We start from the raw sequence: 12,284 nt of genomic DNA, 5'->3' as shown, positions 1-12,284 counted from the left end.
TTTTAATTTTGGTTATGTTTTTCTTGTTTCATGATGTTCCATGATCTTTTTTTATAATTTACTTTCTGCTTAGAGCATTTCCTTTAGCCATTCTTGTGGGTACTTCTGCTGGTGACAAATTCTTTTGATTTTCCTTTAAACAAGAATGACTTTATTTATACTTCTTTTGGGGAGAGGACCAGGGATCGAACTCAAGGGCACTTGACCACTGAGCCACATTCCTGGTCCTATTCTGTATTTTATTTAGAGACAGGGTCTCACTGAGTTGCTTAGAACCTCGCTTTTGCTGAGGCTGGCTTTGAACTTGAGATCCTGCTGCCTCAGCCTCCCAGCTGGGATTACAGGTGTGAGGTCTCCTTCATTCTTGAAAAATATTTTCCCCACAGTTGTACATAATGGTTAGATTTGTTGTTATGTATTTGTACATGCACACAATATTGTGGAGAGTGGATGAACCCCTGGTCATCCACTGATCCTGTGGTGTTGGTTAAAAGCCAAGCCTGGGAGACATTCCTTGCCACAGGTGAGCATATTAACAGCTTAGACCCTTGGTTCTTTTGAGCCTCTGGTTATCAGCTGAATCTGTGGTGTGGGCAAAAAGTCAAGCCCAGGAAACATTCCTTGCCAAAGACAAAGATGTTATCAGCTTTGACTCTAGGTGATAACAGTTATCAGCCATCCAGGACATTGTGTGCCCTGGGTACAGCAGGATAATAGCAGAATGTTCCTAGCTCTGAAATAGTATTATAGCTGTGAAAAAATGTTTTTAGTGCACAAAAAAGCCTTTGACAACTTACAAGCCTTAAACAATCTACAATGCCCGTACAGTTTAACTTCCTGATTATGAGACCCTATGTAATAAACTTGTGGACCTAGTCTGTGTCACTCTTCCTCCATCAGAGTGCAGTGTCTCACCTGGCCCCAGTTTTTCATGAAAATATCTCTTTGTCTTCTTTGTCTCTGTTTTTCTTCGTCTCCCATCACCCCTACTCAAGAATCCTTTGTTGATGCTGCATTATTTATATAATAATTATTATATTATTATATAATAATATAATTTGACCAATATCATTCCCCAGTTCCCCCCCTCCCTTCTTCTCTTCCCCTGGTCCCTTTCCTCTATTCTACTTTTCATGAGATTTCTCCCCCACCCTTTCTTTTCCATTTTCTTCTCTAGCATCCACATATGAGAGAATAAATACAACCCTTGACTTTCTGAGTCTGACTTATTTTGCTTAATTTAATGGTCTCTGTTACATACATTTTCCTACAAATGACACGATTCATTCTTCTTTATGACTGAATAAAACTCCATTGTGTATATATAACACCTTTTCTTTATCCATTCATTGGTACACTTAGGCTGGTTCCATAGTTTGGCTAGTGTGAAGTGTGCTGCTATAGACATGGGTATGCATGTATTGATATGCATGCTGAGAGGTGGTGATATAGCCCATCACGTAGAGAGCCTGCCTCCTACCCTGGAGACCAGGGTTCCAGACCCCAGCAATGTTAGATTACTGTGAATTACAAACAAACAAACAAGATATGCATGCTGACTTTTAATTCTTTAGGATGAATACCAAAGAGTGGAACAGTTGGGTTATAAGGTGGTTCCATGCTTATTTTGAGGAAACTTCATACTTGTTTCATTTTGACTTGCAATTGCTAACGATGCTGAACATTTAAAAAATATATTTGTTGGCCATTTGTATTTCCTGAAGGATATTTTTGCTGGATGTAGAACTCTGAGTTGAACATTTCCTTTAGCATTTCAAAAGTATTGTGCCATTTCCTAGTGACCTCTATCATTTTTGATGAGAAATATGCTGTCATTACATTTTTTTTGTTAGAAGTAGTGCATAATTTCTCTCTTGGCTTCTCACAAGATTTTTGTCTTTAGCATTAACAAGTTTTATCATGAAATGTCTTGGGTGAATTTCTTTGAATTTATCTTTTTGGGCAAGGGGACTAGTGTTATAGAAGCTTTGTCTGTGCCTGTTGGCATTTCCAATTTGCCGGCTCCTCCAGTACCCAGTTTGTGATATACGAAACAACTACTACCTTGTTGTTTGTATTTTAAGGCCTGAGGTTCCTAGCTGGTTTACCTTTTCCCCACCTTTCAGTCTTCTTACACTTGTTTTGTATATGACATCCAAGGTTTGCAGTTGTACTTAGTGAGAGGAATAGGGAAATGTGTGTCTACTTCCTCTTCTTGGAAGCAGAAGCCCCCTGTCTTGTTTTCACAGAAGGTCATGTTACTGTGCTACTGGCTCTATTTGTATAATATCCTGGCTAGGAAGTTCAAGTTCTTGTCACTTTACAGATCCAATTCAAATTGGCTACAAAATCATCAGAATTTATTGTCTTGCTTGTAGACCAAACTCCAATCAGAACTAAAGTATGGGTTGGTTAAGAAGATGGTAGGTCTGGAAAATGAACCCTTATAGGCTGGCTCCTTTTTGCAGGAAGGATCATGCTTGGGTTTGTTACTTGAATATGTGAACTGTGTGAACTGGAAAACAGGAGTCCAAAGTTTCCAGAACAGCATATAAACGTCTGTGATATGTCAAAGTAAAACATACTAAACATATTTTTTGAAAATGTGGCTAATGTAGTTAAAAATAAAATGTACCCATTTCCAGGTTTTGTGGATACCTGTATTTCCGTGATATATTGACTAAAGTGAATAAAAGCAAGAAACAGAGGAGTTACAGTATGCTGCTATTTGTATAACAAGGGAGGATACTGCTTAATTATGAAGGAGAGAGCTCTGCAAAGACGCATATTGTTGTCGACAGGGGTGAATTGGGCGACTGGAAAACAGGGAGGAAGATTTTCTACTATCATACTTCTGCTATCTTTCAAATTTTGAACTATGAAATTTCCCCTTAGTTTCGCCAACAGACTCTTTCTAGGCTTCCTCTTCTGCCAATTCGGGTCTTTTAAAATTTTATTTGCAAGACATATATTCTGAGTAAGTCATTTTCAGATAAATGTATTCCAAAATCTGCTCTATTGCTTGCAACGTCTCAGATTTAACTACCAGCAACTTATCAGGGACTAATAAGTTTAGAATTGGTACTTTTATGTTCTGCTGAGGAGTATCTTCGTTTACAACATTCTGCTAGTCATTGTCTAGAATTGATTCTTTTGTATGGAGTAGAGTCAACGTTCATTTTCCCCGAGTCGACATTCAACTGGCTTAGCATTATTTATTGAAAAGAAGTAGTTCCACCATAATGGTTACTTGGTTGTGGTGGTTGTGCGGTGACTGCCTGGGTCTGTTTCCGGCTTCTCTCTTTTTCATTACTACAGCTTTATAATAATCTTGATAACTGTAGCGTAAATGCTCCAACTTTTTTCTTCCCCGAAAGTGCTCGGAACCAAATGGGTAACCTTAAGATTTTCCGTCCGGAAGATGAAGGGAAGTGCTCAAGCAGAACTCTACTTCGATTTTCTACGCTTCCGAGGGGCCGGCTCATGTTGGAGGCGCATGCGCAGCCCAAACACTGGGATTGGTCAATTCCAGATTTCTGAGTTTATGTCACTTCCGAGGCGGGAGCATGAAATCGATTGACTATGGCCTCTCCGGCAACCAGGTAGGGTAGGGGGAGGAAGGAACCTTTTGGATGAAGGTGATAGGGTCCGGCGTGGGCTGAGGAGTACTGCGTATCTGGATTCGAATGAATATTTTCCCGTCTGAGGGAAGGGAAGCAGCGTGGAGGCTGAGCGAAGGTCGCGGGCTCTGAGCAGGCGCGCCGGCCCGAATGCATTTCGTATCGCCGCGGTAGCAACTCTGAAGGAAGGCTCAGCTCGGACACTGAGATCTTGTGTCTGATGTGGTCTCGTTGGCGGAGCCCCCTGCCTGTCACCAAGGTCTCGTGTTGGTTTTCGTGGCCGGAAGCGGGAGTAGTGATGTTGCGGTGCCGCCCATCGCTCTGCGAAGGCGAAGTGTGTGAAAGGCGACTGCAACCAAAGTACGCTTGGCGAGGGTCTGTTTCTCCAATTCTACACCGACGGATCGGAGGTCCTGCAGCGTGTGCAGGTGGTGTGACTCAGGGCTAGGGCACGGGAGGCTGGTGGCATCTTAGCCTAGTGATGGAGACTTAGAACTAGCAAAGGAGATTCGACTTTCCACAAGGTAGGGGAGAGTACTGACTTTTGAACATTCACGGGAATGACTGTCTTACATATCTTATTTCTCCAGTTCTTGTCTGGTTGCTTCTGATTGTGCGACGGTGGGAAAATGTCTTGAACTCTTAGAGCCTGTTTTTTCAGCGGTAGGGAGTAATACGCCTACTCGTAAGGCTATGATGAAGTGTAAATGATTGTTCTTGTAAGATCCTTAGCTGGTGGCTGGCACACAGTAGGTACTCAACAATGGTGCCTGTAGAATTAATTCTCTTTTTAGTTCCCAAGCCTTTGGTATAGTGATTTGAGATTGAGACGATATCTTTTTTCCCTTCTTCTTTTGAGTCCGGGTCTCAAAGTAACTTAGGCTTCATTTATGCATGTGCTTAGTGAACTTATACTTGCTTCTCGTAGTGGAATTGCTTGGAAGTGCTTTTCACGTCTCCCAGCCTGTATAGGGAAGGGGGGAAAAAGTCAGTTTCTAGTTAAGTGGCAGGTGGAAAGGGAGATCCTTAGCTTCGTAATAGTTTGAATTAGCAAAAAAAAAAAAAAAATCTACTTTTTCAAAGGGCAGGGAGAGGAACTAATCTTTTTGAGCACTCACTGGAATGGCTATAAAGATATTTTTCTTATTCCTGAACACATGAGTAAAGTGGGTGGTATCACTATGTGTTTACAGGAGAGCTATGGAAGCTAAATTGTCTACAGCAATTTAGTGATAGAGGCAAGCTTTTAGATGAAGGACTCTTTGCAAAAATATGTGATTATTCAGGTACAATGGTTGTTTTTGCATAAGGCTTTGTTAAAGAAATTATGTTAAAAAAAATTAAGGTCTTGCCAGGTGTGATGTAATCCCAGCTACATGGGAAGCTGAGTCAGACAAGGCTCAAGTTCATCACCAGCCTGGGCACCTTAGTGAGACCCTGTCTCAAAATAAAAAATGAAAAGGACTGAGGTTGTACCTCAGTTGTAAAATGCCCCTAGGTATGGTACCAAAAAAAGAAGAGGTGGATGGGGAAGAATAAAGAAGGTCTAGCTCAGTGTAGAGCAGGTGCCTAGCATGCTGGAGGCCCTTAGTTCCATCCCTGGCATGCACTACCCCCAAAGCCAGTTACACTGGTAGAGTCTGTAGTTCCACCTTCTCTGGAGCCTGAGACTGGATTGCTCAAGCCCAGGAGTTGGAGGTCTGACTGGGCAACATTAACGTACCCCAGTCTCAAATCAAAGAAAGAAGAGCTAGGCGGTGGCGAATGCCTGAGGCATGAGGATCAGGAGTTCAAAGTCAGCCTCCATAATTTAGTGAGGCCCTAAGCAACTCAGCCAGATCCTGTCTCTAAGTAAAATCTAAAAAAGGGCTGGATATGACTCAGTTTTTAAGCACCTCTGGGTTCAAGCCCCAGTATTTAAAAAAAAAAAAAAAAAAATGTAGCTTTCTAGTAACTTAATCAGGCTATTGAAGGCTACCCAACTTTTTTCCCCCAAGATGGGTGTTTCTTCAGAGGCTTATGATAGGAGCAAATGGAGATGAAAGGAAGGGTCATATCTGGGTCTTGGACAGGGATGACCTGTAGCAGCTCTTTTCTGCTGAGATTTCCTGAGGTGTTATTCTGACAACCCCAAAAATAATGTGGTGAGGCTTCTGAATTAACAGTAGGCTGGAAGGCTATGTAGTGGTGTGGGGGCTTGCTTTATAGGGTTTGCATTATAAAAATGGATATATGTTGCACACAGTTGTAATCCCACCTGCTGGGCGGCTGAGGCCTGGGAGATTGCAGGTTTGAGACCAGCCAGGACAATTTAGTGAAACCCTGTTTCAAAATAAAAAAATAAAGGCCTAGGGATATGGTTCAGTGGTAGAGCCTAGCATGTGTGAGACCCTGGGTTTGATCCCCAGTACCATTAAGAAGAAAAAAAAAGATATACCTCAAGTATGTTTTCCTGAAATGATATTTTTTAAGAGACAGTGAGGGGCTGAGGTTGTAGCTCAGTGGTGGAGTGCTTGCCTAGCATGTGTGAGTCACTGGGTTTGATTCTCAGCACCGCATAAGTAAATAAAAAAATAAAGGTCCAAAACAACTAAAAAAAAAAAAAAAAAAGAAAGAAAGAAAGAAACAATGAACTACCTAATTTTTTTTTTACCCCTTTGCAACATTTGGTTATATTCACCCATTGCAAATTGCTTTCCTTCAGCTCCCTTTCAAACTGAATAAAATGGAATAAATTCAGATATACTGCTGAGTAAAGGTAACCTAAACCACCAATTCTGGAGCAAGACTGGCATGCTCATGACCACTGCAGTAGGTCAGTATTCTATATTTATTGTGACCTATCACATGAGGTCAGAGTTGGAATTTTCTCCCTGTGTTGGTACCTAAAAGGTTTGGACTTTGGAACATTTCAGATTTTTGCCTAACCTGTAATAGTTACTATTTATTGAGCATTTGCTATGACCAGGCACTATGCTAAGTACTTTATGTATTATTCAATCCTATAATAACTTTGTAAAATAGGAACTACTGTATTTATAGATGAAGAAAGTGGGCTGAGAGTTTATAAGAATTTTATACACAGGTACGGAAATAGTAAAGGCAGAGACAATTCTATGTCACTCTAAAACCTGATGATTATCAACTTTTTGTTTTTGATTTTGGTGAACCCAGGGCCTCATGTATGCTAGGCAACTGCTCTATCTTCAAATTTTACCCCTAACCCCCATTCCTTATTTGACAGATATTTATACCTGCTATGTTCAAGCTGTGTACAGGTGTTTGGGATACAATGATGACTTGATAAAGTAAGATTTTTTATAAATCTACCAAGAGATACCATATCATTAAAACTAAATATTCATTACTGTTGTACCTGCTGTGGAGGACAGTAGAGAGCGCCATGAGAATACATAGCTAACAAGGGGGAGGGAGTTGGGAGAGACAGGTGTGACTGCCTCTAGTAAATGTCTTAATAATATTTATTGAGATCACAAGGATTGAGTTGGAGTGTGTAACAAAAATAACCAAAACGGTTTCGACACCATAATTAAAGTGCAAATAACCGGGATGGGAGCAGACTTCATGGATCAGCTATGAGTTTTATTCAGCAGCAGAGTAAGGTGTGGAGGGGCTCACTTTCTGTGTAGAAAATGTCTCCTGGTTACAGAAGGGATCTGGGTTTTTATAGGTGTTGAGAGGTGACTTAATGTCTTTAACAGAATGTTAGTTTGGGCATTCAGGAAGTTGTGAGAATTTGAAACTTGTTTTTACTGGGCAGTGTTTTTACTGGGTACACATGGAGGGTTCAGTTCTCAGTGCCCAGTGCTTATCTTGTCATTTGGGGGAGGATCTTCATATTGTCGCTGCGGCAGAATTAATATGTAGCTTTACTGTTATTGGGAGGGAATTTCAGGGAAAGGATCAATGTTTATTTTCTTACCAGGGACTGCCATTTTAGGACTGATGTGTGTCTCCTTCCCAGGGATTGCCTTGTCACTGGGAAAGGATTTACTGGGGAAAGAACAATATTTTATCTTCTTCCTCCCTCATCCTTCAGAGTTAAATTGGGCAAAGAGCTGTAACAGTGAGGGAAGGTCATGTGGTAAAGCTTGAAGGTAAGAGGATCTTGTATGTTGTGGTTATTGGAAGACCTGTGTGGCCAAAGGGTGGAGAATGTTGCAAGATCAGATGCCAAGTGCAGATAGGGATCTTTATCCTAAGATCAATAACCCCCAACTCCTTCTCCTAGTCCCATTCTTGTTTATTTGCTTCTCAGAACATGCAGTCAGTTTCACAAACCATGTCTGTTTTTTAGCTCTGTCTTAGAGCCCAGTCTTCTACTTCAAGAATGTGTTTAGACTTCAGTCTCCCCCACAGGAGCGAATTGGGATGGAAAGAGAGATAAATACCTAAATGTGAGACTTAATCAGTGTGTGATAATTTGCAGTGCAAAGCTAAATAGACGTAGAGTGCCAGTATTTCATTATATTTGTCTCTGATTTGTAAATTGACTTAACATTTTTTTTAAGCTCCACTATGGTCCAAGCCCTGTGTTGGCTACCTAGGATACAAACATGGATGAGACACCTTTTCCCTCTATTGTGTATAATTTAGTGAATGTTTCACTTGCTTCCACTTAAGATAATACAGTTGTTTTATCACCATCATTCCTCAATAGTTATTTATCATGTGCTAGGGATACAGTGGTGAGCAAATATGCATGGTCTCTGCTCTTGTGGAGCAGTTATGTCACAGTTGGAGATGGAGAACAGAGAGGGAAGGAGAGAGTTGAGATGAGATTGTATAGGTAGGCAGGGGTCAGACAATGCAAGCCTTGTAGGCCATGCCAAGGATTCAGGACTTATCCTAAGAACGGCAGAAGCCATTGAATAGTTTCAGTCAGGAAGTAGTACTATCAGGTCTGTGTTTATGAAAAATTATTCTGGCTCTTCAGATGGATGCAGAAGTCATGGATTTGAGGGCTACTTAAAAGGTGTGATCAGCGAGGCTTGGTGATAGGTTGGCATTGGGTGAAAAGGGAAAGCGGTTTGGGCTGATTCTTTTCTAGCTTGTACATCTGTTGTAGGAAACCCCAGATCAGGAGTTCAGTTTTGAATAAGATGCCTTTGAAGTAATCTATGTGGAGGTGTCATACAGGCAAATGATTGGAATGGGCTCTTTTTTCTGCCCATATTTATTTTATTGGTACATTACAATTGTATATAATAATGGGATTTGTTGCATATTTGTACATTAACATGATATAACTATAATTTGGCCAATATCATCCCCCAGTATTTCCCCTTTCCCTCCCTTCCTCACTCCTTCTGGTCCCTTTCCTCTACTCAGCCACCATCTTTCCTTTTCCCTCTTAGCACGTAAGAGAAAACACATGATCTTTGACTTTGACTTATTTCACTTAACATAATGTTCTCAAGTCCCATCCATTTTCCTGCAAATGACATAATTTCATTGTTTATAGCTGACTATAACTCCATTGTGTAAATATAACACATTTAAAATAATCTGTTTATCCATCTATGGACTCTTAGGCTGGTTCAATAGTTTGGCTATTGTGAAATGTGCTGCTATAAACATGGGTATGCACGTTTCACTACAGGATGCTGACTTTAAATATTTAGGATGAATACCAAGGAGTGGTAGAGCTGGGTCATATAGTGGTTCCATGCCACTTCATACTGATTTCCATAGTGATTGTACTAATTTACAGTTCCAGCAACAGTGTGAAAGTGTTCCTTTTTCTCCACATCCTCTTCAGCATTTTGTTATTATTTTTATTCTTGATGACTGCCATTCTGACTGGTGTGAGATGAAATGTCAGTGTAGTTTTTGATTTGCATTTCCCTAATTGCTAATGATGTTGAACGTTTTTTCATATATTTGTTGGCCATTTGTATTTCTTCTTTTGAGAAGTGTTTAATTCATTTGCCCATTTGCTAATTGGATTTTTAAAGTGTATTTTGAGTTCTTTACATATTCTGGATTTAATCCTTCTTCAGAAGATTTTCTCCCATTCTGTAGGTCCTCTCTTCATATTCCTAATTGTTTCCTTTGCTGTGCAGAAACTTTTAAATTTGATGCCATCCCATTTATTAACTCTGGGCATTATTTCCTGAGCTTTTGGGGTTCTATTAAGAAAGTCATTGCCTGTGCCTGTATGTTGGAGTGCTGACCTTATGTTTTCTTCTAGGACTTGCATAGTTTCTGTTCTGATTTGTAGCTCTTTGATCCAGGAATGGGCTCTTAGTCTCAAAAAGCTCTTATCAGGACACCCCTTTCTCAAGGGAATAAAAAACTCTTGAAGGGTATGAGAAACGTGCTTACCTGCCCAAACTCAGAGAATGGGCTTGGAGATATGAAGTACCACTTCTATTTTCCCTGCACTTCAGGACAAAGGAGTTAGTTAAACTCATGGATAGACCAGAATGGACCTTACAGGAAGGTTCAAAATCAAGGGCTAAAGGATGCAGCCAGTCAGAGGGTCAGGGACCAAGCCAATAGACTTAACACTTTTCTAATACCTGTTTAGCATGAATTTTGATCAGCGCCTCTACCTGGAAGCTATATGAGCCCTTAGATTAGTACATTTAAGTGGAAAATCTTGCTATCCGTTCCTCTCTTGCCTTGTGGGAGTTCTCATTTAAATAAATATTATTCTGTTCACTCTTGCCTTCTGTTATCATCTGTGGATTTTATTCTTCAAATTTGTGAGACAAGAACCCAGAAAAAAATTGGTAAAGCAGAGCATCTGGTTTCATCTAAAACTCTGGCTTCAACACTTACTCTGTTTTATCTTCCTCAAAACTAGGTGCATCATTAAAGCCAGGATACCCTCACCATGACTCTCCAAGGACAAACAACCTAAAGGATAAAACTGTTGAGGAGTCACCAAAACAGCAAATTTCCAGGATCCTTCCACTTCCCACCTATGTGTCCTCTTAGCAGCTACAGCAACTCTTCCTCATCACAAGGCAGAGATGTTTGTAGAGGATGTGGCGTCGATATGAGATATGTAATATTTGACTCCAGGATGACAGGACAACTGTCCCTCCTTTAAAGTTAAAGTGCTTTCCCAGAAAACAAAACAAAGCAAAACAAAAAACACTGTTAAAGTGCACCTAAAGCCTGTAACATTCCTAAACTCCAGCCCACCGTCCCACTCTTGCATGAATAAAAGTAGGTTTCCCCCTTGTCCAGGCAGCTGGCTTGAAACCCTCCATCACTGCAATGGCTCCCTTCTCAAGTACAAGCCCTGTTTGAAGGCTTGCTTATATATTCATGTCCCTGACTCGTTTTCCTTTCTATTGCCAGCAAGTTAAAGTTTGTGTGTCTGGTGCCATTTTGAGGGAACTATGAAAGCAGCAGTGATGTGAGCCAGGACAGGTTGTATAATGTTCCCTGTATGTGAGGAGAATATTAAAAGTACAGTATCTTGTCAACCTAGAAAATGCTTTTCTTGCCAGGCATGCTGGTGTATGCCTCTAATCCCAGTGGCTCAGGAGACTGAGGCAGGAGGATCGAAAGTTCAAAGCCTACCTCAGCAAAAGGCACTAAGCAATTCAGTGAGATCCTTTCTCTAAATAAAATATAAAATAGGACTGGGCGTGTGGCTCAGTGGTAGAGTGCCCCTGAGTTCAATCACCAGTACCCACCCCCCCCAAAAAAAAAAAAAAAAAAAAAAAAAAGAAGAAAGAAAATGCTTTTCACAAATGTGGAAAAGACAGAAATTAGTTTTGTTATTGAATAAGCCCTAAATCAGACTGAGATTACAAAGACAAATGAAATCCCACCATTTGTAGCCAAGCAGATATAGCTGGTTATGTACATAGTCTCAAGATTAATGGGATTTGTCCTCTTGTAAGAACACTTCAGAGCACCATTTGCTATATATGCTTTCATAATTCATCCTAAATTCACCTAGTAATGCCTCTAATTACTAATTCACCTCTAATGCCTAGTAATTGATTGAGGTAGTCATTTGTGCTATTTAAATGCCTTTATCTAAAGGAAAAAGAAAACATCTTGTGTCTATGGAAGGCAGGTAATCAAGGCACCCAGACTAAACTTCCAGGGTGGTTGTCTTCCTTGATGTTTACATTTTAAAAGATGGGGTTCCAGCCCTTGAGAAAAACAGTCCTGGGCTTTACTGCTGACTAGAGCTAGCTAAAGTTTGCATACATTTAAAAGAAACAAAGGATGGATTTAAAGTACTAGGTTTTGCTGGGCCATGGGGGCACACACCTATAATCCCAGCAACTCTGGAGGTGGCAGCCAGCTTGGGTAATTTAGTGAAACCCTGTCTCAAAAAACAAATGAACAAAAAAAAAAAAAAATCTAGGTTCTTCAAGCTGGCGTGGTGGCACATGCCTTGTAATCCCAGTGACTCAGGAGGTGGAGGCAGGAGGACGGAAGGTTCAATGCCAGCCTCACCAAAAGTGAGACTCTAAACAACTCAGTGAAACCCTTTGTCTACAGGACTGAAGATGTGGCTGAGTGCCCCTGAGTTCAAACCCAGTACCCACTGCCCGCCCCCCCCCAGAAAAACCCACTAGGTTTTTCAAAGAAATGCTCTAAGAAAATGGGTGTGTGTGTTGTGGGGGTGAGTTAAGAATATAAGATCTCTTTCCTTTTTCACAACAA

General features: G+C 40.7%; 1 protein-coding gene and 1 long non-coding RNA gene across 3 annotated transcripts in view; one reads left to right on the top strand and one right to left on the bottom strand.

Moving 5' to 3' along the window:
- The first annotated feature begins 3,454 nt into the window (after positions 1-3,454).
- The window catches only part of DHRS7B (dehydrogenase/reductase 7B), a 41,532-nt gene continuing 32,702 nt past the window's right edge, over positions 3,455-12,284 (top strand). Inside the window, exons 1-2 of one of the 2 annotated variants that reach the window (XM_079134349.1) lie at positions 3,583-3,602; positions 7,606-7,738. Coding sequence is in view for 1 of the 2 variants with exons in the window: in XM_079134347.1 (XP_078990473.1) it covers positions 3,583-3,602 (20 nt within the window). In the remaining variant the exon portion in view is untranslated. Of the gene's footprint in view, positions 3,603-7,605; positions 7,739-12,284 lie in introns of both variants that reach the window. The other variant, XM_079134347.1, reaches the window with a different exon arrangement.
- On the bottom strand, positions 9,603-12,104 carry LOC306657892. The gene is made up of 2 exons (XR_013762914.1): positions 11,599-12,104; positions 9,603-11,561 (listed from the first exon to the last, which is right to left on the bottom strand). It is a non-coding gene; the product is annotated as an uncharacterized lncRNA (long non-coding RNA).

The sequence above is a fragment of the Sciurus vulgaris genome (assembly GCF_902686455.1).
Source record: "Sciurus vulgaris genome assembly, chromosome: 3".
NCBI lineage: Eukaryota > Metazoa > Chordata > Mammalia > Rodentia > Sciuridae > Sciurus > Sciurus vulgaris.
Note: the sequence above shows the minus strand (reverse complement) of the source record. Positions and strands in the feature narration are given on the sequence as shown.